This window comes from Phyllobates terribilis, unplaced genomic scaffold (assembly GCF_046119375.1).
Source record: "Phyllobates terribilis strain yellow unplaced genomic scaffold, ASM4611937v1 Scaffold_1__5_contigs__length_1240528914, whole genome shotgun sequence".
NCBI lineage: Eukaryota > Metazoa > Chordata > Amphibia > Anura > Dendrobatidae > Phyllobates > Phyllobates terribilis.
In genome coordinates, this window is record NW_027362761.1 from 586108786 (window position 1) to 586135531 (window position 26746).

General features: G+C 50.5%; 1 protein-coding gene across 2 annotated transcripts in view; it reads left to right on the top strand.

Moving 5' to 3' along the window:
• EGFLAM (EGF like, fibronectin type III and laminin G domains) overlaps positions 1-26746 on the top strand; it is a 121269-nt gene that overhangs the window by 87270 nt on the left and 7253 nt on the right. Inside the window, exons 15-21 of one of the 2 annotated variants that reach the window (XM_073681839.1) lie at positions 5673-5916; positions 15631-15742; positions 19027-19143; positions 20493-20673; positions 24224-24247; positions 24550-24628; positions 25014-25157. In XM_073681839.1, the coding sequence (XP_073537940.1) occupies positions 5673-5916; positions 15631-15742; positions 19027-19143; positions 20493-20673; positions 24224-24247; positions 24550-24628; positions 25014-25157 (901 nt within the window). The remainder of the gene's footprint in view (positions 1-5672; positions 5917-15630; positions 15743-19026; positions 19144-20492; positions 20674-24223; positions 24248-24549; positions 24629-25013; positions 25158-26746) is intronic. The other variant, XM_073681848.1, reaches the window with a different exon arrangement.

Sequence of the window (26746 nt, forward strand, 5' to 3'; positions counted from 1 at the left end):
AACCCACTTATCTGGGTGGCACTGATTCTCACTGAGGAGATCTATCTTATGTATAGAGGCAATGCACCGTGGGAAAGAAGTATGCAAATTAGCTCTCCCCGAGAAGGAGGAAAAATCCTCCAACATATCAAAATAGAAAAAAGTAATTTCGCTGGGTGTTATTAATTGGTTCAAGGGCAAAGGACATTTTTAATAGAAGAACATTGGATATTGTGATTTAAAGGGTGTGTTTGGTTGGGTTCACTCTGTGCCAAAATATTGGGACATACTGAGAACATACGGTATAATGGTTACATAGTAAGTGAAAATATATATTCTTGTACCGTGTTAGCCAGTAGATAGAAAAATATTTAGATTTGAGAGTCCTCAGTGGTTGATACCTTTTAATGGCTAACTGAAAAGATGGTAACAAATTGCACGCTTTCGAGACTACGCAGGTCTCTTCATCAGGCATAGTATAACACAAAATCTGAAGAGTCACCTGGTTGTCTTCTTGTTTGGTTTTGTAATGTACAGTTGTGCCCAGGTTGTCCTCTGCTTCGGGTATTGATTGAGGTTCCTTCCTTTTTTAAAGGGGTATCCAGGGGCTTTTCATTCTACATTCTGCTGTTATTGCCTTGAAGGATCTCTGCCAGCAAGTCCCTGCCAGCGCCCAGCAGTCCCTTATTTGTAGCTAACCTCTGTCTTTTACCACTAGATATCTCATTCTAGACAATGCTCTGTGAGCTCAACAGCCCGACTCCAGACTGATACATTGTAACCAGGGGCGTACATAGAAATCATGGGGCCCCATAGCAGAAGCTCTAATTGGGCCCCCCCAAATAAATAAATACATATTTGTCTGTGTCACAGAAGAGCAGATCCCACAACTTTCCAGCCTTTACTTAGTAATTTTCCTCCTGCTGACGTCCTAGATCCTTCTTTGATTTCCCCATAAAGTGTGATTCCAACAAAAGTGCCCCCCAAACACAGTACGATACCCCCATGGTGCATTCCTCCACATTAGCCTCCACATTCACAGTAAAATGACCCTACAGTACCCCACTTCAACTCCCAAGGCAAAGTATGGTGACCCCAACACAGTATGATCCCCCAACTGTGACCCCCAAAGCTCTCCATACACTATAATGGGCTTGCATACAGTATAATGGCCGGCACTAGCCCTCCAAACAGTATAGCCCTCAAAATATTATAATGGCCCCACATAGCCTTCCATATAGTATAATACACCACTGATAATCCTCCATATAGTATAATGCGCCCCCATAATCCTCCATATAGTATAATGCGCCCCCCATAATCCTCCATATAGTATAAAGAACTTCCCATGGTCCTCCATAGAATATAATGCACTCCCCACAGTCCTCCATAAGGTATATTACACACCCCATAGGGTAAAATGCAGCCCCCATATAGTATAATGCACCCCCCAGTCCTGCAGTATTATGGGCACCACGTACTCACTGATTTTTAAAATACCGTATATTTTAAATAAATAAACAGATTGCGACCCACATAATAATCATGTGGATAGGGGGTCTCCACACAAAATCAGACCCCTTTTCCACATAGCCTACTCAAAACTATACATGGGAATTAGGAGAACAACTGAGTAGAATGGCATGGAAAAACTTTATTGCATAAATAGTTCATTAAAAGACAGTACATCACTTTAGTAGTGTTAACATATAACTTGGACAAGCAGACATATCGTCCCTCATATTGCATATAAACAAAGGGTTCACCCCACGGGTCAGAGCTATGTGCTAATAATAAAACAGGGAGAAGGACATGTAATAAATATGGTTGGAAATCACTCCCATGTGGATTCTATAATCCCAATAATCCAAAAAGTCATATTGCACCAGACTCACCCAAGTAAAGAGGGGCCCCAGACCTGCAAAAGATGACACGGGGACAGGACACAGGGTTGAAAGAGCCTCGACGCGCGTTTCGCTGGTAGTGTGACCTGGCTTTCTCAAGAGGCGACCCGAGTATAAGCCGAGGCCCCTAATTTTACTACAAAAAAACTGGAAAAACGTATTGACTCGAGTGTAAGCCTAGGGTGGGAAATGCAGCAGCTAATAGTAAATTTCCCAATCCTGGTAGGTATGGCACCCCTCATCCCCCAATCCTGGTACATTTGGCACCCATCATCCCCCAATCCTGGTATGTGTGGCCTCCTCAATCCCCCAATCCTGGTATGTGTGGCCTCCTCAATCCCCCAATCCTGGTATGTGTGGCCTCCTCAATCCCTCAATCCTGGTATGTGTGGCCTCCTCAATCCCTCAATCCTGGTATGTGTGGTCTACTCAATCCCCCAATCCTGGTATGCGTGGTCTCCTCAATCCCCCAATCCTGGTATGTGTGGTCTCCTCAATTCCCCAATCCTGGTATGTGTGGCCTCCTCAATCCCCCAGTCCTGGTATGTGTGGCCTCCTCAATCCCCCAATCCTGGTATTTGTGGCCTCCTCAATCCCCCAATCCTGGTATGTGTGGCCTCCTCAATCCTGGTATGTGTGGCCTCCTCAATCCCCCAATCCTGGTATATGTGGTCCCCTCAATCCCTCAATCCTGGTATGTGTGGCCTCCTCAATCCCTCAATCCTGGTATGTGTGGCCTGCTTAATCCCCCAATCCTGGTATATGTGGTCCCCTCAATCCCTCAATCCTGGTATGTGTGGCCTCCTCAATATCTCAATCCTGGTATGTGTGGCCTCCTCAATCCCTCAATCCTGGTATGTGTGGCCTCCTCAATCCCTCAATCCTGGTATGTGTGGCCTCCTCAATCCCTCAATCCTGGTATGTGTGGCCTCCTCAATATCTCAATCCTGGTATGTGTGGCCTCCTCAATCCCTCAATCCTGGTATGTGTGGCCTCCTCAATCCCTCAATCCTGGTATGTGTGGCCTCCTCAATCCCTCAATCCTGGTATGTGTGGCCTCCTCAATATCTCAATCCTGGTATGTGTGGCCTCCTCAATCCTGGTATGTGTGGCCTCCTCAATCCCTCAATCCTGGTATGTGTGGTCTCCTTAATCCCCCAATCCTGGTATATGTGGTCCCCTCAATCCCTCAATCCTGGTATGTGTGGCCTCCTCAATACCTCAATCCTGGTATGTGTGGCCTCCTCAATCCCTCAATCCTGGTATGTGTGGCCCCCTCAATCCCTCAATCCTGGTATGTGTGGCCTCCTCAATCCCCCAATCCTGGTATGTGTGATCTCCTCAATCCCCCAATTCTGGTATGTGTGGCCTCCTGAATCCCCCAATCCTGGTATGTGTGGCCTCCTCAATCCCCAAATCCTGGTATGTGTGGCCTCCTCAATCCCCCAATCCTGGTATGTGTGGCCTCCTCAATCCCTCAATCCTGGTATGTGTGGCCTCCTCAATCCCTCAATCCTGGTATATGTGGTCCCCTCAATCCCTCAATCCTGGTATGTGTGGCCTCCTCAATCCCTCAATCCTGGTATGTGTGGCCTCCTCAATCCCTCAATCCTGGTATGTGTGGCCTCCTCAATCCCTCAATCCTGGTATGTGTGGCCTCCTCAATCCCCCTATCCTGGTGTCTGTGGTCCCCTCAATCCCTCAATCCTGGTATGTGTGGCCCCCCCAAACCCCCAATCCTGATATATATGGCCCCCTTATCCCCCAATCACTGCACACACAAAAGAAATAAACACTAATACTCACCTTCCTTCCTCACCTCTCCTCCAGCGCTGAGTCCTGTCTGCTGCAGCTCATGTCGGCATCTGAGCAACGCGCATTCTCAAATCCCGAGGTGAGCTGCTGCTGCCGGCATATTCACTCCTCTCCACGCCAGGCCTATGGGCGTGGAGAAGCGTGAATATGCATTCTCTTTAGTAACAGGCACTGTCAGCAGGAGCTGCGACTCAGCGCTCCTCCGTGCCTGCTACTAAAGAGAATGAATATTCCCTCTTCTCCATGCCCATGGGAGTGGAGAAGAGGGAATATTCATGTCCCTTTAGCAGCGGGCACACGTGATGTGCTCCTTTCCGCCGCAACCTCCCTCCCCCCACCACTATCCACCATTACTCACCTGTACAACTCGTCCTCACGCTGCTTGGGTCCCCCCACTGCTTGGGGCCCCTCGGCTCACGGGCCCCCCACGGTCACAGGCCCCATAGCAGTAGCGTGGTCTGCCGCCATTGGCGGTACGCCACCGATTGTAACAAACCAGCAGAGATCTGTGCAGCTGCTGCTGATGTGTTTAGCTCACAGAGCATTGTCTGCACTGGATACATTGTAACAATCCAGCAGAGATCTGTGCAGCTGCTGCTGATGTGTTTAGCTCACAGAGCATTGTCTACACTGGATACATTGTAACAATCCAGCAGGGATCTGTGCAGCCGCTGCTGATGTGTTTGGCTCACAGAGCATTGTCTGCACTGGATACATTGTAACAATCCAGCAGAGATCTGTGCGGCTGCTGCTGATGTGTTTGGCTCACAGAGCATTGTCTGCACTGGATACATTGTAACAATCCAGCAGAGATCTGTGCAGCTGCTGCTGATGTGTTTAGCTCACAGAGCATTGTCTACACTGGATACATTGTAACAATCCAGCAGAGATCTGTGCAGCTGCTGCTGATGTGTTTAGCTCACAGAGCATTGTCTGGACTGGATACATTGTAACATCCAGCAGAGATCTGTGCAGCTGCTGCTGATGTGTTTAGCTCACAGAGCATTGTCTACACTGGATACATTGTAACAATCCAGCAGAGATCTGTGCAGCTGCTGCTGATGTGTTTGGCTCACAGAGCATTGTCTACACTGGATACATTGTAACAATCCAGCAGAGATCTGTGCAGCTGCTGCTGATGTGTTTAGCTCACAGAGCATTGTCTACACTGGATACATTGTAACAATCCAGCAGAGATCTGTGCAGCTGCTGCTGATGTGTTTAGCTCACAGAGCATTGTCTGCACTGGATACATTGTAACAATCCAGCAGAGATCTGTGCAGCGGCTGCTGATGTGTTTAGCTCACAGAGCATTGTCTACACTGGATACATTGTAACAATCCAGCAGAGATCTGTGCGGCTGCTGCTGATGTGTTTCGCTCACAGAGCATTGTCTACACTGGATACATTGTAACGATCCAGCAGAGATCTGTGCAGCTGCTGCTGATGTGTTTAGCTCACAGAGCATTGTCTGCACTGGATACATTGTAACAATCCAGCAGAGATCTGTGCAGCTGCTGCTGATGTGTTTAGCTCACAGAACATTGTCTACCATTAGCAGCTTCACATATATCTGCTGGATTGCTACAATGTATCAATCTGGAGTCCAGGATGCTTCGCTCACAGAGCATTTTCTACACTGGATACAATTGTATCAGCTGAGAGCAGGATCAATCATATACAATGCAACAATAATGTTCTCATTCACTGTCAGCAAGCAGAGATCTACAAAGATTTCACTTTATTTGAGTGAATCTGAAAATCTCCTTTTTAACATTAGAAAGACCCTGCTGCTTTCCTCCAGTAACAGCACCACTTCTGTTGTGTGTGGTATTACAGCTCAGCCTCATTTACTTTAGTAGAGATAAGCTGCAGTACCAGATGCGTCCTGTGGACAGATGTGGTGCTGTTGCCGGGGAACTGCAGCCATTTTTTTCTTGACTTTTCCCTAGTCCGTTCTCTCTCTCCTTGCAGCCTTCGTCCTGGCTATCCCCCAGTTCAATGAGTCTGCCCGCTCCTATGCCGTGACTCGATGGCCTTTTGAGCCGCACCATTACCTCTCCTTCATGGAGTTCGACATGACGTTCCGGGCAGATGCAGATGACGGCACCATCCTCTACAGCTACGACAAGGACAGCAAAGATTTTATATCCATCACCATGGTGGGAGGCTACGTGGTCTTCAGGTTTGACTGCGGCTCAGGAACGGCCATGATACGGTGAGTGTGTGGGGCGCTAACTTTTTGCCTTTTTCTGTTTTTGTATCCAACGTCTCCCACAATCCTTGGAACACAGACTGCGATCGATGATGGAGGGGGTATGACTTGTTCTACAGCAGACAGATCAGAGGGGGAGGCTCCTGCTGCAGACAGATCAGAGGGGGGAGGCTCCTGCTGCAGACAGATCAGAGGGGGGAGGCTCCTGCTGCAGACAGATCAGAGGGGGGAGGCTCCTGCTGCAGACAGATCAGTGGGGGGAGGCTCCTGCTGCAGACAGATCAGAGGGGGAGGCTCCTGCTGCAGACAGTTCAGAGGGGGGAGGCTCCTGCTGCAGACAGATCAGAGGGGGGAGGCTCCTGCTGCAGACAGATCAGAGGGGGGAGGCTCCTGCTGCAGACAGATCAGAGGGGGGAGGCTCCTGCTGCAGACAGATCAGAGGGGGGAGGCTCCTGCTGCAGACAGATCAGAGGGGGAGGCTCCTGCTGCAGACAGATCAGAGGGGGAGGCTCCTGCTGCAGACAGATCAGAGGGGGAGGCTCCTGCTGCAGACAGATCAGAGGGGGAGGCTCCTGCTGCAGACAGATCAGAGGGGGAGGCTCCTGCTGCAGACAGATCAGAGGGGGGAGGCTCCTGCTGCAGACAGATTAGAGGGGGGAGGCTCCTGCTGCAGACAGATCAGAGGGGGAGGCTCCTGCTGCAGACAGATCAGAGGGGGGAGGCTCCTGCTGCAGACAGATCAGAGGGGGGAGGCTCCTGCTGTAGACAGATCAGAGGGGGAGGCTCCTGCTGCAGACATATCAGAGGGGGGAGGCTCCTGCTGCAGACAGATCAGAGGGGGGAGGCTCCTGCTGCAGACAGATCAGAGGGGGGAGGCTCCTGCTGCAGACAGATCAGAGGGGGAGGCTCCTGCTGCAGACAGATCAGAGGGTGGAGGCTCCTGCTGCAGACAGATCAGAGGGGGGAGGCTCCTGCTGCAGACAGATCAGTGGGGGAGGCTCCTGCTGCAGACAGATCAGAGGGGGGAGGCTCCTGCTGCAGACAGATCAGAGGGGGAGGATCCTGCTGCAGACAGATCAGAGGGGGGAGGCTCCTGCTGCAGACAGATCAGAGGGGGAGGCTCCTGCTGCAGACAGATCAGAGGGGGGAGGCTCCTGCTGCAGACAGATCAGAGGAGGGAGGCTCCTGCTGCAGACAGATCAGAGGGGGAGGCTCCTGCTGCAGACAGATCAGAGGGGGAGGCTTCTGCTGCAGACAGATCAGAGGGGGAGGCTCCTGCTGCAGACAGATCAGAGGGGGGAGGCTCCTGCTGCAGACAGATCAGAGGGGGAGGCTCCTGCTGCAGACAGAGCTGAGGGGGGAGGCTCCTGCTGCAGACAGATCAGAGGGGGGAGGCTCCTGCTGCAGACAGATTAAGGGGAGGAGGCTCCTGCTGCAGACAGATCAGAGGGGGAGGCTCCTGCTGCAGACAGATCAGAGGGGGAGGCTCCTGCTGCAGACAGATCAGAGGGGGAGGCTCCTGCTGCAGACAGATCAGAGGGGGGAGGCTCCTGCTGCAGACAGATCAGAGGGGGGAGGCTCCTGCTGCAGACAGATCAGAGGGGGGGCTCCTGCTGCAGACAGATCAGAGGGGGAGGCTCCTGCTGCAGACAGATCAGAGGGGGGAGGCTCCTGCTGCAGACAGATCAGAGGGGGGAGGCTCCTGCTGCAGACAGATCAGAGGGGGGAGGCTCCTGCTGCAGACAGATCAGAGGGGGAGACTCCTGCTGCAGACAGATCAGAGGGGGAGGCTCCTGCTGCAGACAGATCAGAGGGGGAGGCTCCTGCTGCAGACAGATCAGAGGGGGAGGCTCCTGCTGCAGACAGATCAGAGGGGGGGGGGCTCCTGCTGCAGACAGATCAGAGGGGTAGGCTCCTGCTGCAGACAGATCAGAGGGGGGAGGCTCCTGCTGCAGACAGATCAGAGGGGGAGGCTCCTGCTGCAGACAGATCAGAGGGGGGAGGCTCCTGCTGCAGACAGATCAGAGGGGGAGGCTCCTGCTGCAGACAGATCAGAGGGGGGGCTCCTGCTGCAGACAGATCAGAGGGGGGAGGCTCCTGCTGCAGACAGATCAGAGGGGGGAGGCTCCTGCTGCAGACAGATCAGAGGGGGGAGGCTCCTGCTGCAGACAGATCAGAGGGGGGGGGGCTCCTGCTGCAGACAGATCAGAGGGGGGAGGCTCCTGCTGCAGACAGATCAGAGGGGGGAGGCTCCTGCTGCAGACAGATCAGAGGGGGAGGCTCCTGCTGCAGACAGATCAGAGGGGGAGGCTCCTGCTGCAGACAGATCAGAGGGGAGAGGCTCCTGCTGCAGACAGATTAGAGAAGGGAGGCTCCTGCTGCAGACAGATCAGAGGGGGGAGGCTCCTGCTGCAGACAGATTAGAGGGGGGAGGCTCCTGCTGCAGACAGATCAGAGGGGGAGGCTCCTGCTGCAGACAGATCAGAGGGGGGAGGCTCCTGCTGCAGACAGATCAGAGGGGGGAGGCTCCTGCTGTAGACAGATCAGAGGGGGAGGCTCCTGCTGCAGACATATCAGAGGGGGGAGGCTCCTGCTGCAGACAGATCAGAGGGGGGAGGCTCCTGCTGCAGACAGATCAGAGGGGGGAGGCTCCTGCTGCAGACAGATCAGAGGGGGAGGCTCCTGCTGCAGACAGATCAGAGGGTGGAGGCTCCTGCTGCAGACAGATCAGAGGGGGGAGGCTCCTGCTGCAGACAGATCAGTGGGGGAGGCTCCTGCTGCAGACAGATCAGAGGGGGGAGGCTCCTGCTGCAGACAGATCAGAGGGGGAGGATCCTGCTGCAGACAGATCAGAGGGGGGAGGCTCCTGCTGCAGACAGATCAGAGGGGGAGGCTCCTGCTGCAGACAGATCAGAGGGGGGAGGCTCCTGCTGCAGACAGATCAGAGGAGGGAGGCTCCTGCTGCAGACAGATCAGAGGGGGAGGCTCCTGCTGCAGACAGATCAGAGGGGGAGGCTTCTGCTGCAGACAGATCAGAGGGGGAGGCTCCTGCTGCAGACAGATCAGAGGGGGGAGGCTCCTGCTGCAGACAGATCAGAGGGGGAGGCTCCTGCTGCAGACAGAGCTGAGGGGGGAGGCTCCTGCTGCAGACAGATCAGAGGGGGGAGGCTCCTGCTGCAGACAGATTAAGGGGAGGAGGCTCCTGCTGCAGACAGATCAGAGGGGGAGGCTCCTGCTGCAGACAGATCAGAGGGGGAGGCTCCTGCTGCAGACAGATCAGAGGGGGAGGCTCCTGCTGCAGACAGATCAGAGGGGGGAGGCTCCTGCTGCAGACAGATCAGAGGGGGGAGGCTCCTGCTGCAGACAGATCAGAGGGGGGGCTCCTGCTGCAGACAGATCAGAGGGGGAGGCTCCTGCTGCAGACAGATCAGAGGGGGGAGGCTCCTGCTGCAGACAGATCAGAGGGGGGAGGCTCCTGCTGCAGACAGATCAGAGGGGGGAGGCTCCTGCTGCAGACAGATCAGAGGGGGAGACTCCTGCTGCAGACAGATCAGAGGGGGAGGCTCCTGCTGCAGACAGATCAGAGGGGGAGGCTCCTGCTGCAGACAGATCAGAGGGGGAGGCTCCTGCTGCAGACAGATCAGAGGGGGGGGGCTCCTGCTGCAGACAGATCAGAGGGGGGAGGCTCCTGCTGCAGACAGATCAGAGGGGGGAGGCTCCTGCTGCAGACAGATCAGAGGGGGAGGCTCCTGCTGCAGACAGATCAGAGGGGGGAGGCTCCTGCTGCAGACAGATCAGAGGGGGAGGCTCCTGCTGCAGACAGATCAGAGGGGGGGCTCCTGCTGCAGACAGATCAGAGGGGGGAGGCTCCTGCTGCAGACAGATCAGAGGGGGGAGGCTCCTGCTGCAGACAGATCAGAGGGGGGAGGCTCCTGCTGCAGACAGATCAGAGGGGGGGGGGCTCCTGCTGCAGACAGATCAGAGGGGGGAGGCTCCTGCTGCAGACAGATCAGAGGGGGGAGGCTCCTGCTGCAGACAGATCAGAGGGGGAGGCTCCTGCTGCAGACAGATCAGAGGGGGAGGCTCCTGCTGCAGACAGATCAGAGGGGAGAGGCTCCTGCTGCAGACAGATTAGAGAAGGGAGGCTCCTGCTGCAGACAGATCAGAGGGGGGAGGGTCCTGCTGCAGACAGATCAGAGGGGGAGGCTCCTGCTGCAGACAGATCAAAGGGGGGGGGGGGATCCTGCTGCAGACAGATCAGAGGGGGGAAGGCTCCTGCTGCGGACAGATCAGAGGGGGGAGGCTCCTGCTGCAGACAGATCAGAGGGGGGGGGCTCCTGCTGCAGACAGATCAGAGGGGGGAGGCTCCTGCCGCAGACAGATCAGAGGGGGAGGCTCCTGCTGCAGACAGATCAGAGGGGGGAGGCTCCTGCTGCAGACAGATCAGAGGGGGGAGGCTCCTGCTGCAGACAGATCAGAGGGGGAGGCTCCTGCTGCAGACAGATCAGAGGGGGGAGGCTCCTGCTGCAGACAGATAAGAGGGGGGAGGCTCCTGCTTCAGACAGATCAGAGGGGGAGGCTCCTGCTGCAGACAGATCAGAGGGGGAGGCTCCTGCTGCAGACAGATCAGAGGGGGGAGGCTCCTGCTGCAGACAGATCAGAGGGGGGAGGCTCCTGCTGCAGACAGATCAGAGGGGGAGGCTCCTGCTGCAGACAGATCAGAGGGGGAGGCTCCTGCTGCAGACAGATCAGAGGGGAGAGGCTCCTGCTGCAGACAGATTAGAGAAGGGAGGCTCCTGCTGCAGACAGATCAGAGGGGGGAGGGTCCTGCTGCAGACAGATCAGAGGGGGAGGCTCCTGCTGCAGACAGATCAAAGGGGGGGGGGGATCCTGCTGCAGACAGATCAGAGGGGGGAAGGCTCCTGCTGCGGACAGATCAGAGGGGGGAGGCTCCTGCTGCAGACAGATCAGAGGGGGGGGCTCCTGCTGCAGACAGATCAGAGGGGGGAGGCTCCTGCCGCAGACAGATCAGAGGGGGAGGCTCCTGCTGCAGACAGATCAGAGGGGAGAGGCTCCTGCTGCAGACAGATCAGAGGGGGGAGGCTCCTGCTGCAGACAGATCAGAGGGGGAGGCTCCTGCTGCAGACAGATCAGAGGGGGGAGGCTCCTGCTGCAGACAGATAAGAGGGGGGAGGCTCCTGCTTCAGACAGATCAGAGGGGGAGGCTCCTGCTGCAGACAGATCAGAGGGGGAGGCTCCTGCTGCAGACAGATCAGAGGGGGGAGGCTCCTGCTGCAGACAGATCAGAGGGGGGAGGCTCCTGCTGCAGGCAGATCAGAGGGGGGAGGCTCCTGCTGCAGACAGATCAGAGGGGGGAGGCTCCTGCTGCAGACAGATCAGAGGGGGGGGGCACCTGCTGCAGACAGATCAGAGGGGGGAGGCTCCTGCTGCAGACAGATCAGAGGGGGAGTCTCCTGCTGCAGACAGATCAGAGGGGGGAGGCTCCTGCTACAGACAGATCAGAGGGGGGAGGCTCCTGCTGCAGACAGATCAGAGGTGGGAGGCTCCTGCTGCAGACAGATCAGAGGGGGGAGGCTCCTGCTGCAGACAGATCAGAGGGGGGAAGCTCCTGCTTCACACAGATCAGAGGGGGGAGGCTCCTGCTGCAGACAGATCAGAGGGGGAGGCTCCTGCTGCAGACAGATCAGAGGGGGGAGGCTCCTGCTGCAGACACATCAGAGGTGAGAGGCTCCTGCTGCAGACAGATCAGAGGAGGGAGGCTCCTGCTGCAGACAGATCAGAGGGGGGAGGCTCCTGCTGCAGACAGATCAGAGGGGGGAGGCTCCTGCTGCAGACAGATCAGAGGGGGGAGGCTCCTGCTGCAGACATATCAGAGGGGGGAGGCTCCTGCTGCAGACAGATCAGAGGGGGGAGGCTCCTGCTGCAGACATATCAGAGGGGGGAGGCTCCTGCTGCAGACAGATCAGAGGGGGAGGCTCCTGCTGCAGACAGATCAGAGGGGGGAGGCTCCTGCTGCAGACAGATCAGAGGGGGGAGGCTCCTGCTGCAGACAGATCAGAGGGGGGAGGCTCCTGCTGCAGACATATCAGAGGGGGGAGGCTCCTGCTGCAGACATATCAGAGGGGGGAGGCTCCTGCTGCAGACAGATCAGAGGGGGGAGGCTCCTGCTGCAGACATATCAGAGGGGGGAGGCTCCTGCTGCAGACAGATCAGAGGGGGGAGGCTCCTGCTGCAGACATATCAGAGGGGGGAGGCTCCTGCTGCAGACAGATCAGAGGGGGAGGCTCCTGCTGCAGACAGATCAGAGGGGGGAGGCTCCTGCTGCAGACAGATCAGAGGGGGGAGGCTCCTGCTGCAGACAGATCAGAGGGGGGAGGCTCCTGCTGCAGACAGATCAGAGGGGGGAGGCTCCTGCTGCAGACAGATCAGAGGGGGGAGGCTCCTGCTGCAGACAGATCAGAGGGGGGGGCTCCTGCTGCAGACAGATCAGAGGGGGGGGCTCTTGCTGCAGACAGATCAGAGGGGGAGGCTCCTGCTGCAGACAGATCAGAGGGGGGAGGCTCCTGCTGCAGACAGATCAGAGGGGGGAGGCTCCTGCTGCAGACAGATCAGAGGGGGGAGGCTCCTGCTGCAGACAGATCAGAGGGGGAGGCTCCTGCTGCAGACAGATCAGAGGGGGAGGCTCCTGCTGCAGACAGATCAGAGGGGGGAGGCTCCTGCTGCAGACAGATCAGAGGGGGGGAGGCTCCTGCTGCAGACAGATCAGAGGGGGAGGCTCCTGCTGCAGACAGATCAGAGGGGGGAGGCTCCTGCTGCAGACAGATCAGAGGGGGGAGGCTCCTGCTGCAGACAGATCAGAGGGGGAGGCTCCTGCTGCAGACAGATCAGAGGGGGGAGGCTCCTGCTGCAGACAGATCAGAGGGGGGGCTCCTGCTGCAGACAGATCAGAGGGGGGAGGCTCCTGCTGCAGACAGATCAGAGGGGGGAGGCTCCTGCTGCAGACAGATCAGAGGGGGAGGCTCCTGCTGCAGACAGATCAGAGGGGGGAGGCTCCTGCTGCAGACAGATCAGAGGGGGGAGGCTCCTGCTGCAGACAGATCAGAGGGGGAGGCTCCTGCTTGCTGCAGAACGTCGTTTTGGATATTTTCTGTGTTTCTTGTTCCTTCAAACTGGAAATGAATTTATTTTTTTTTGCAACCTTAAGAAGCCTCTAGTTCATCTCCTATAAGCTACAGTGGGTACGGAAAGTATTCAGACCCCTTTAAATTTTTCACTCTTTGTTTCATTGCAGCCATTTGGTAAATTCTTAAAAGTTCATTTTTTTCTCATTAAAGTACACTCTGCACCCCATCTTGACTGAAAAAAAAAACAGAAATGTAGAAATTTTTGCAAATTTATTAAAAAAGAAAAACTGAAATATCACATGGTCATAAGTATTCAGACCCTTTGCTCAGTACTGAGTAGAAGCCCCTTTTGAGCTAGTACAACCCTGAGTCTTCATGGAAATGATGCAACAAGTTTTTCACCCCTGGATTTGGGGATCCTCTGTCATTCTTCCTTGCAGATCCTCTCCAGTTCCTTCAGGTTGGATGATGAACGTTGGTGGACAGCCATTTTCAGGTCTCTCCAGAGATGCTCAATTGTGTTTAGGTCAGGGCTCTGGCTGGGCCAGTCAGGAATGGTCACAGAGTTGTTCTGAAGCCTCTCCTTTGTTATTTTAGTTGTGTGCTTAGGGTCATTGTCTTGTTGGAAGGTGAACCTTCGGCCAAGGCTGAGGTCCAGAGCACTCTGGAAGAGGTTTTCATCCTGGATATCTTTGTACTTGGCCGCATTCATGTTTCCTTCAGTTACAACCAGTCGTCCTGTCCCTGCAGCTGAAAAACACCCCCATAGCATGATGCTGCCGCCACCATGTTTCACTGTTGGGATTGTATTGGGCAGGTGATGAGCAGTGCCTGGTTTTCTCCACACATACCGCTTAGAATTTTCACCAAAAAGTTCTATCTTCATCTCATCAGACCAGAGAATCTTGTTTCTCATAGTCTGGGAGTCCTTCATGTGTTTTTGAACAAACTCTGTGCGGGCTTTCATATGTCATGCACTGAGAAGAGGCTTCCGTCGGTCCACTCTGCCATAAAAGCCCGACTGGTGGAGGGCTGCAGTGATAGTTGACTTTGTGGAACTTTCTCCCTTCTGCATCTCTGGAGCTCGGCCACAGTGATCTTGGGGTTCTTCTTTACCTCTCTCACCAAAGCTCTTCTCCCACGATTGCTCAGTTTGGCTGAACGGCCAGGTCTAGGAAGACTTCTGGTGGTCCCAAACTTCTTCCATTTAAGGATTATGGAGGCCACTGTGCTCTTAGGAACCTTGAGTAATGCAGAAATTCTTTTGTAACCTTGTCCAGATCTGTGCCTTGCCACAATTCTGTCTCTGAGCTCCTTGGGCAGTTCCTTTGAGCTCATGATTCTCATTTGGTCTGACATGCACTGTGAGCTGTGAGATCTTATATAGACAGGTGTGTGCCTTTCCAAATCAAGTTCTATCAGTTTAATTAAACACAGCTGGACTCCAATGAAGGAGTAGAACCATCTCAAGGAGGATCACAAGGAAATGGACAGCATGTGACTTAAATATGAGTGTCCGAGCAAAGCGTCTGAATACCGATGACCATGGGATATTTCAGTTTTTCTTTTTTAATAAATTTGCAACAATTTCTACATTTCTGTTTATTTCAGTCAAGATGGGGTGCAGAGTGTACTTTAATGAGAAAAAAATGAACTTTTTAGAATTTACCAAATGGCTGCAATGAAACAAAGAGTGAAAAATTTAAAGGGGTCTGAATACTTTTCGTACCCACTGTATCATTCATCTGTTCCCACAATTAAAGGGGTAGTTTCATCTTCTGTCTGCACAACCTCCCCATTCCCTGCTTGCACTCCCGATGATTGACAATCTGCACCAGCAGCATAGCTGAGCCACTGGCCCAAACTGGAGCCAAGAGGAGCCCAGGGGACTGAAAATGTCAGGATCCAGCTTCGGAGCAGCGCTTGTAAACTCTATATCATTGAGCTTGTAAGCACTGTGTACTTGTCTTGGAGACCGACCACCGCTATTACTCAGCAGTAAACTATAACATTGAAAATTCCAGTTCTAGTCATTTTTTACACGCACTTTCAAATTTTACCCATTTCAGAAGTAATAATGAAAAGAAGGAAAGGTCGGCTCACCCATAAATGAGGGATCAGTGCAGGGAAACTTGCGGGGCCGCTGGAAACAACTAGAAGAAAGGGAATTCCAGGATCTGGATCTTCATTAAAACTAGTCTTTATTGCAGAAAAGTTGCGAGTCCAGTACGACTATAACTATTAAATGCGTTTCAGACTGCTGCCTTTAGCTAGTTATATTCGTCACTGGACTTGTAACTTTTTAATTTTTTCTACAATAAAGAGTAGTTTTAATGAAGATCCAGATACTGGAAGTCAGAAGTAATGGTACAAGTTTTCAACTACCAAGTGCTGCCACTAGAGGGCAGGTTTGTATCCGGTATTGCTGTATGCAGATCAGGTTCATACATGTTTAGGGAAATAATGTGAGCGGCTGTACATACCAGTTTTTGCTTTTATTAAATGAAGAAATATGGAAAACCTTTCTCCCGATGTTCTGTAGATGAACTTGTGCCTCATTTTCTGTTTTCAGAAGCGAAAAGCCTGTAAGCCTTGGCCAGTGGCACGAAGCGCGAGTCTCCCGAACAGCTAAGAATGGCCTCATGCAGGTGGACAACCAGAAGCAGGTGGAGGGGATGTCCGAGGTGTGACTTCAAAAAGTTCAACAACTTTCTAATAGACTTTTAGATTTCAATTTAGAAATATCTGCACATAGCCGGCCCTGCTGTCAGTGGATACAATGTATCCAGTGTAGACAATGCTCTGTGAGCGAAACACATCAGCAGCAGCTGCACAGATCTCTGCTGGATTGTTACAATGTATCCAGTGCAGACAATGCTCTGTGAGCTAAACACATCAGCAGCAGCTGCAGAGATCTCTGCTGGATTGTTACAATGTATCCAGTGCAGACAATGCTCTGTGAGCGAAACACATCAGCAGCAGCTGCACAGATCTCTGCTGGATTGTTACAATGTATCCAGTGCAGACAATGCTCTGTGAGCGAAACAGATCAGCAGCAGCTGCACAGATCTCTGCTGGATCGTTACAATGTATCCAGTGTAGACAATGCTCTGTGTGCTAAACACATCATCAGCAGCTGCACAGATCTCTGCTGGATTGTTACAATGTATCCGGCGCAAATAATGCTCTGTGCGCGAAACACATCAGCAGCAGCTGCACAGATCTCTGCTGGATTGTTACAATGTATCCAGTGTAGACAATGCTCTGTGAGCGAAACACATCAGCAGCAGCTGCACTGATCTCTGCTGGATTGTTACAATGTATCCAGTGCAGACAATGCTCTGTGAGTCAAACACATCAGCGGCAGCTGCACAGATCTCTGCTGGATTGTTACAATGTATCCAGTGCAGACAATGCTCTGTGAGCTAAACACATCAGCGGCAGCTGCACTGATCTCTGCTGGATTGTTACAATGTATCCAGTGCAGACAATGCTCTGTGAGCTAAACACATCATCAGCAGCTGCACAGATCTCTGCTGGATTGTTACAATGTATCCAGTGCAGACAATGCTCTGTGAGCTAAACACATCAGCAGCAGCCGCACAGATCTCTGCTGGATTGTTACAATGTATCCAGTGCAGACAATGCTCTGTGAGCTAAACACATCAGCAGCAGCCGCACAGATCTCTGCTGGATTGTTACAATGTATCCAGTGCAGACAATGCTCTGTGAGCTAAACACATCAGCAGCAGCTACACAGATCTCTGCTGGATTGTTACAATGTATCCAGTGCAGACAATGCCCTGTGAGCTAAACACATCAGCAGCAGCTGCACAGATCTCTGCTGGATTGTTACAATGTATCCAGTGCAGACAATCCCCTGTGAGCTAAACACATCAGCAGCAGCTGCACAGATCTCTGCTGGATTGTTACAATGTATCCAGTGTAGACAATGCTCTGTGCACGAAACACATCATCAGCAGCTGCACAGATCTCTGCTGGATTGTTACAATGTATCCAGCGCAGACAATGCTCTGTGAGCGAAACACATCAGCAGCAGCTGCACAGATCTCTGCTGGATTGTTACAATGTATCCAGCGCAGACAATGCTCTGTGAGCGAAACACATCAGCAGCAGCTGCACAGATCTCTGCTGGATTGTTACAATGTATCCAGCGCAGACAATGCTCTGTGAGCCAAACACATCAGCAGCAGCTGCACTGATCTCTGCTGGATTGTTACAATGTATCCAGTGTAGACAATGCTCTGTGAGCTAAACACATCAGCAGCAGCTGCACAGATCTCTGCTGGATTGTTACAATGTATCCAGTGCAGACAATGCTCTGTGAGCTAAACACATCAGCAGCAGTTGCACAGATCTCTGCTGGATTGTTACAATGTATCCAGTGCAGACAATGCTCTGTGAGCTAAACACATCAGCAGCAGCTGCACAGATCTCTGCTGGATTGTTACAATGTATCCAGTGCAGACAATGCTCTGTGAGCTAAACACATCAGCAGCAGCTGCACATATCTCTGATGGATTGTTACAGTGTGTCCAGTGCAGACAATGCTCTGTGAGCTAAACACATCAGCAGCAGCTGCACAGATCTCTGCTGGATTGTTACAATGTATCCAGTGCAGACAATTCTCTGTGAGCCAAACACATCAGCAGCAGCTGCACAGATCTCTGCTGGATTGTTACAATGTATCCAGTGCAGACAATGCTATGTGAGCGAAACACATCATCAGCAGCTGCACAGATCTCTGCTGGATTGTTACAATGTATCCAGTGTAGACAATGCTCTGTGAGCGAAACACATCATCAGCAGCTGCACAGATCTCTGCTGGATTGTTACAATGTATCCAGTGCAGACAATGCTCTGTGAGCTAAACACATCAGCAGCAGCTGTACAGATCTCTGCATGATTGATACAATGTATCCAGTGTAGACAATGCTCTGTGAGCTAAACACATCAGCAGCAGCTGCACAGATCTCTGCTGGATTTTTACAATGTATCCAGTGCAGACAATGCTCTGTGAGCTAAACACATCAGCAGCAGCTGCACAGATCTCTGCTGCTTTGTTACAATGTATCCAGTGTAGACAATGCTCTGTGAGCGAAACACATCATCAGCAGCTGCACAGATCTCTGCTGGATTGTTACAATGTATCCAGTGCAGACAATGCTCTGTGAGCTAAACACATCAGCAGCAGCTGCACAGATCTCTGCTGGATTGATACAATGTATCCAGTGTAGACAATGCTCTGTGAGCTAAACACATCAGCAGCAGCTGCACAGATCTCTGCTGGATTTTTACAATGTATCCAGTGCAGACAATGCTCTGTGAGCTAAACACATCAGCAGCAGCTGCACAGATCTCTGCTGGTTTGTTACAATGTATCCAGTGTAGACAATGCTCTGTGAGCGAAACACATCATCAGCAGCTGCACAGATCTCTGCTGGATTGTTACAATGTATCCAGTGCAGACAATGCTCTGTGAGCTAAACACATCAGCAGCAGCTGCACAGATCTCTGCTGGATTGTTACAATGTATCCAGTGCAGACAATGCTCTGTGAGCTAAACACATCAGCAGCAGCTGTACAGATCTCTGCATGATTGATACAATGTATCCAGTGTAGACAATGCTCTGTGAGCTAAACACATCAGCAGCAGCTGCACAGATCTCTGCTGGATTTTTACAATGTATCCAGTGCAGACAATGCTCTGTGAGCTAAACACATCAGCAGGAGCAGCTGCACAGATCTCTGCTGGATTGTTACAATGTATCCAGTGTAGACAATGCTCTGTGAGCGAAACACATCATCAGCAGCTGCACAGATCTCTGCTGGATTGTTACAATGTATCAGTGTGGAGTCGCAGATCATTGTCTACACTGGATACAATTGTATCGAATTTCCTAATAATAGTAAATAATTCTTTAATATCAATCATTTTACTTTCCAGGGAGGATTCACACAAATCAAGTGTAATCCTGACATCTATATCGGTGGTGTTCCTGATTACGATATGGTCAAGAAAAACTCTGGAGTCCTACGACCGTTTAGTGGAAGTATTCAGAAAGTGAGAACTTTTGCTACTGATTATTATAAAATTCTATCTGCCACCACTAGAGGGAGCTCACAGCTAATGGGTTTATTATAGAGGTTACTAGGAGCTCCCCCTGGTGGTGGCAAGACGCAGTGGGAGTTTATCATGTAACTCATTATCTATGTGAAGGAAAGCTGGGCATGTGTAAAGGGCTAATCAGGACAAAGATATTTATATAGGTCAAAAATATCAGATTAGTGGGGGTCCGACACCTGACATCTCCATGATCAGCTGTCAGCAGGTCCCGGAACTGCCAGATGTGTAGTGTATGGAGTCAGAAAATACTGCTTTATTTACTGTGTAGTGGCCATTCTCGGTACTGCAGGTAAGATCACATTCACTTCAATAGGAGCTGAGCTGCAGTACTGAGAATGGCCACTACACAGCATATAGCGCTGGGCTGTTCTGTCTCTATACTCTGCACATCTGGCGGCTGTAAGAATTGCCAAAAGCCGATCAGTGATGGTGTTGGGTGTCAGATGCCGACCTATCTGATATTAGTGACCTGTCTGGACTATTGATCATCAATATCCTAAACTTAGGGAAACATGTCACCATGTCTAAAAGTTTCAGAAACTTAGCAAATCCTTCAACTCTCCTGGTGTCATCCTTAAAGGGGTTGACCAGGTTTGTCACAAAGGTCTGCAATCACTTTATGTGACTGCAGACTTTTGAATCCACACATCGTGCACTGTCAGGATTCTGCGATACCGGCAGTCATGTGACTGCATATGTTTCATTTGCATACTCCTAGCCACATTCCAACTAGACGTGTCCAGCCTCGCTCAATGTAAGTGAATTAAGCGAGGCAGTGCACGTCTAGTCAGAATGTGGCCGGAAGTTCCTGGCAGCACTTAGGGCTATGTGACTGCTGACTTTCATGCTAAACCTGGGCCACCCCTTTAAGCAGTTTCCATCACATGCACACTGAAGTCCGCATATTACTCCCTCTAGTGGTCTGTATGCATTATTACATTCTTGAGTTTCTTTTTTTGGAAGGCACATGGTACTTCACTTCAGAGCTCCTCTAGATGTCTGCATGTGTTATTTACACCCAAAGCTCCCTCTAGTGTTCAGCACATCATATTACACATCAGAGCTCCCTCTGGTGCCATCATGTGGTATTTATTTTACTCGCTTATATATCACCATTAATTCCACAGCACATCATCACTGTCCCCATTGGGGCTCACAATCTATAAAAATGGCAAACTCAGCTCTGCTACATCTAGCTATGTCTCCATGTCTGGTTGTAGTCCTCATGAATCTGTTCCTTCCTTTGTATAACGTTTCCCCCGTTCTCTGCTTTTCTTTGCACGCAGCTAATACTCAATGACCGGATGGTGAACCTCGTGCACGGTCTGACTTCTGGGGTGAACATTGTAAACACTCTCCATCCCTGCGCCAACGTGCCCTGCGCCAACGAGGGGAGCTGCAGACCCAAACACGACAGCTACGAATGTGACTGCCCCCTGGGCTTTGATGGCAAGAACTGTCAGAAAGGTACCACCTGCGGATGTATTGTGTCTGTGTGATTGTAAGTCTGGGATTAGATTGTGACGCACTCAGCAATCACCCAGCGAGGAGTCTTTGCCTTTATTTCATTCCAGCTGCTCCCTGTTTATTCCATTTTTTAATTTTTTTTAATCGTACATCTAGTCCCAGAGATATGGGCCTTTTTATTGTTAATTTTTATGCTCTTTTGCTCATGGGTGTGGCTCACAGGATCCTCAAGGGCGTGTCATTAGGCTTCTTTGTATTATTACACTCTAAGCACCGCCCAGTTGGTAAAGAACATAAAAAATAGCCCTAAATTAAAATGCTCATATCTCTGGAACCGTATGGCTGATTAAAACAGAAAAAGCAGAATAAAATTAGAGCAAAACAAGGGATAATGTATAAGCTCTATATGGTTGTAATATGTGTTACTTTATTTCTGCAACTTAATCAAACAAACAACAGGACGACGGGCCTCACACCGATTAGATAAAAGATGGCCGCTCTCATTCTGCAGGATCAGCGACCATTTAATGTATCAGTATCTGGTGACCGCCCGTCACCTCCATCATCAGTATCTGGTGACCGCCCGTCGCCTCCATCATCAGTATCTGGTTACCCCCCGTCACCTCCATCATCAGTATCTGGTGACCGCCCGTCACCTCCATCATCAGTATCTGGTGACCGCCCGTCACCTCCATCATCAGTATCTGGTGACCGCCCATCGCCTCCATCATCAGTATCTGGTGACCGCCGTCGTCTCCATCATCAGTATCTTGTGACCGCCCGTCACCTCCATCATCAGTATCTGGTGTTCCCCCGTCACCTCCATCATCAGTATCTGGTGACCGCCCGTCGCCTCCATCATCAGTATCTGGTGACCGCCCATCGCTTCCATCATCATTATCTGGTGACCGCCCATCGCCTTCATCATCAGTATCTGGTGACCGCCCGTCGCCTCCATCAACAGTATCCGGTGACCACCCATCACCTCCATCATCAGTGTCTGGTGACCGCCCGTCGCCTCCATCATCAGTATCTTGTGACCGCCCATCACCTCCATCATCAGTATCTGGTGACCGCCCGTCACCTCCATCATCAGTATCTGGTGACCTCTCGTCACCTCCATCATCAGTATCTGGTGTTCGTCCGTCACCTCCATCATCAGTATCTGGTGTCCGTCCGTCGCCTCCATCATCAGTATCTGGTGTCCGTCTATCGCCTCCATCATCAGTATCTGGTGTCCGTCTATCGCCTCCATCATCAGTATCTGGTGTCCGTCTATCACCTTCATCATCAGTATCTGGTGACTGCCCATCGCCTCCATCATCAGTATCTGGTGACCACACGTCACCTCCATCATCAGTATCTGGTGTCCGCCCGTCACCTCCATCATCAGTGTCCAGTGACCACCCGTCGCCTCCATCATCAGTATCTGGTGTCTGCCCGTCACCTCCATCATCAGTATCTGGTGTTCGCCCGTCGCCTCCATCATCAGTATCTGGTGACTGCCCGTCGCCTCCATCATCAGTATCTGGTGTCCGCCCGTCACCTCCATCATCAGTATCTGGTGTTCGCCCGTCGCCTCCATCATCAGTGTCTGGTGACTGCCCGTCACCTCCATCATCAGTATCTGGTGATTGCCCGTCACCTCCATCATCAGTATCTGGTGACCGCCCGTCACTTCTTCTCGGTGCTGGATGATGTGAGATCAGGGATCTGTGGGGCCGGATCATCACTCCCAGGACTCCTCCTTCTTAATGATATTGTCTGGATGTTTGGTGTCGTTTTCCTGCTGCAGAATACATTTGGAGTCAATCAGACGCCTCCTGATGGTATCACATTATTATTATTTATTATTATAGCGCCATTTATTCCATGGCACTTTACATGTGAAAGGGGGTATGCATACAAGAACAATTACAATAATCTTGAACACAGTGTGACAGTGACTGGTACAGGAGGAGCGAGGACCCTGCCCGCGAGGGCTCACAGTCTACAGGGGATGGGTGAGGATACAGTAGGTGAGGGTAGAGCTGGTCGTCCAGTGGTATGGTGGAGAGGTGGTTACTGCAGGTTGTAGGCTTGTCGGAAGAGGTGGGTCTTCAGGTTCCTTTTGAAGGTTTCCACGGTAGGCGAGAGTCTGATATGTTGGGGTAGGGAGTTCCAGAGTAGGGGGGATGCACGGGAGAAATCATGTATGATGGATAAGTATCTGCCTGGATTGCTCAGCATCGAGGACGCCATTAATCCTAACCAAATCCCCAACTCTATTTACTGAAATTCATCCCCAAACTTGCCAGACCCTCCACCGAGCTCCACTGTTCCTGCAGACCCTCATTATTGTGCCGCTCTCCGGCCCCCAGGGAACAATCTGCTTCTGTTACAGCCAAATATCTCACATTTTACCCATCCGTCCAGTGCCTTGCTGACATTCTTCTGCTCCCCAGGTTTTCCTGCATAGTTGGGTCACTTGCCCTTATTTCCATGTAGAAGTTTGGTTTTTGGCCGCAGTTCTTCCATGAAGACGACTTCTGGCCAGACTTCTCCGAATAGTAAATGGGTATAGCTGGGGCCCCCTGATTGCGGCCAGTTCTGAGCTGATGGCACTGCTGGACATCTTCCGATTTAGAAGGGAAGTCAAGCCTGATGGGTCTCACCTGTTTCACTAAGTTTCCTTGGCCGACCACCGTGTCTACAATCTTCAACATTCTTCGTGTTTTTTTCACAACAGCACGTCTTGAAGCCACAGTCTGCTGGGAAATCCTTACCTGGGAAAAACCTTACTGATGCAGTATAACTACCTGGTGTCTTAATTTCTGTGCTCAATCTCACCATGGTGATGTGAATCTGTCTTCCACAACCTCACCTTTTGTTGCAGAGTTTGGCTGTTCCTCACCCATTTTTAAACCTCCTGCGCATCTGATTTTGTTTCAGTTAATGACTGTTCTTCACCTTACATATTAAATTGATGATCATTATCACCCGTCTGGTATAATTGGTTACTCATACCGGACTATAATCCAACAAAATCCCTGATTCTCTGCGGGAACCAAATATTCAATGTCTGTGATATATGTGTCAGATGTAGTGTGTGTGTATATACAGTGGGTACGGAAAGTATTCAGACCCCAACCTGACGGAACTGGAGAGGATCTGCAAGGAAGAATGACAGAGGATCCCCAAATCCAGGTGTGAAAAACTTGTTGCATCATTCCCAAGAAGACTCATGACTGTACTAGCTCAAAAGGGTGCATCTACTCAATACTGAGCAAAGGGTCTGAATACTTATGACCATGTGATATTTCAGTTTTTCTTTTTTATTAAATTTGCAAAAATTTCTACATTTCTGTTTTATTTCAGTCAAGATGAGGTGCAGAGTGTACTTTAATGAGAAAAAAATGAACTTTGTTTCATTGTAGCCATTTGGTAAATTCTAAAAAGAGTGAAAAATGTAAAGGGGTCTGAATACTTTCCGTACCCACTGTATATACTAAATGTCGGCGCTGAGCTTCTCTGATTTTCAATGTTCTTGTTTTTTGCTGACTGGCTGCAGAGTGTGGAAACTACTGCATCAATAGTAAGTAGAGTAAAAGTTTTGTTCCCTGCATCTGCTGAGGACGACCCCTCTCCATGTGAATGTCATATAGGGGATCGGGGGGGGGGGGGTCTTCCATTGTATTATTCAGTATGGAGGACAGCAGCTCCCCCTCTGGTCCTGTCCTTTCATTACAGATTTCCTCTGTCACATCTTGGGGTTAGAGAACCCAGCACTGCTGTGATCAGATGATGCATGTAGTCAATTGGGGGGCAATCCATTTTATAAACTGCCCCCAAAAATGACTAGTAGTCGTAATGTAACGTACCGTGACCTGTTCTTAGTCATTACAGAGGCCATCGAGATTCCACAATTCATTGGGCGAAGTTATCTCATTTATGACAGTCGGGAGATTCTGAAAAGGTGAGCGGATAGAGATGGGGCAGATCGTCACAGATCACTCTGCCTGGGCGGTTCTGTGCAGAGAACTGAATCTTTTCCAAAGCAGGAGCAGATTTGAATTTCTGCCTTTGGAACAATATAGAGAGGTATCAAATTTACCAATTAACCAATTAATTAATTTGGCGCAATCCAGTCCAATGTATGGCATGTCAGTCTACTTTAATAACAATGCACAATAAATACAAATTTAGCTGCCTATAGCCACCACTAGGGGGAGCTTAAGAGCTGCAATTGGAGCAGTATAATGCTGGAAGCGTAAGCTCCTACGCTGCCCCTAGTGGTGTAATTTGCAGCATGGAGTCTGCAGGTTAATATATTCATCATCACTGTTTTTGATGTTTTCCAGAGTTTCTGGATCTCGAACAAACATTTTCATGAGATTCAAGACCTCAGTGAAGGACGGGCTGCTCATGTGGAGGGGGGACAGTCCCATGAGGCCAAACAGCGACTTTATCTCATTGGGCCTTCAGGAAGGAAACCTTATGTTCAGGTAAATCAGTGCTGACTCTCTGTACAATCGTGGCCAAAAGTTTTGAGACTGAGATAAGTTTTGGTTTACACAAAGTTTGCTGCTTCTGTTTTTGTATTAGCAATTTTGCATTAACTGTCGTCGGACACCTGCAGTAGAAAACCAGCAGAAAGAACGCAGCATTTATGCTTCATGTGAACACGGCCTCAGCATTACCATTTTATTACATTTTATATGGGTTTAATAGAGAAATATCAATGACGCCATTTTTTTATGCCATTTACCAATTCCCGTAAATAATCTGATCGCTGTGTTGTGCGGGTCGTTACGATTACAGGGACGCCAAATATATTATATTATTTAAACTAAAAAAAAAAACACATTAAAAATTACATTATTTTTTCATTATGAAGTGTTTTTCATTATTATTTTTTGGAATTTTATAGGAGGAAAAAAATCTCTTATTCTCTGTCTAGAATACATAGAAATGGGGGTTGGACCAATGACCCTTCCAACTCTACATTTCTATGTTTCTAAATCAACTGCTGTGTACAATGTATCAGTATAATCTGCCTGTGGAGTCAGAGCCTGCAATACAGATCAAGTACACAAAATTCTCCACATCAACAGAGCTTGTGGCCCAGTAGCTTAGGCTTCTTCCTGTAATGTTAAGTTTGTGGGTTCGAGACATGTGGAGACTCATAAAAATAGAGAAAATGATATTTTTGTAATTTCTTATTATTATTTTTACTACTTTTCTATGAACAAAAAAAAAATCTTTTTCTTCACCTCAGTATACAGGGACCATAGAAATGCATTGTTATATACTGCTCAAAAAAATAAAGGGAACACTTAAATACCACATCCTAGATATCATTGCATGAAATATTCCAGTTGCAAATCTTTATTCATTACATAGTGGAATGCGTTGAGAACAGTAAAACATAAAAATGATCAATGGAAATCAAAATTAATATCCCATGGAGGTCTGGATTTGGAATGATACTCAAAATCAAAGTGAAAAATCAAATTACAGGCTGATCCAACCTCAGTGGAAATGCCTCAAGACAAGGAAATGATGCTCAGTGTGTGGCCTCCACGTGCCTGTATGACCTCCCTACAACGCCTGGGCATGCTCCTGATGAGGTTGAGTATTGTGTGTGGCCTCCACGTGCCTGTATGACCTCCCTACAACGCCTGGGCATGCTCCTGATGAGGTTGAGTATTGTGTGTGGCCTCCACGTGCCTGTATGACCTCCCTACAACGCCTGGACATGCTCCTGATGAGGCTCAGTATTGTGTGTGGCCTCCACGTGCCTGTATGACCTCCCTACAACGCCTGGGCATGCTCCTGATGAGACTCAGTATTGTGTGTGGCCTCCACGTGCCTGTATGACCTCCCTACAATGCCTGGGCATGCTCCTGATGAGGCTGAGTATTGTGTGTGGCCTCCACGTGCCTGTATGACCTCCCTACAATGCCTGGGCATGCTCCTGATGAGACTCAGTATTGTGTGTGGCCTCCACGTGCCTGTATGACCTCCCTACAACGCCTGGGCATGCTCCTGATGAGGCTGAGTATTGTGTGTGGCCTCCACGTGCCTGTATGAC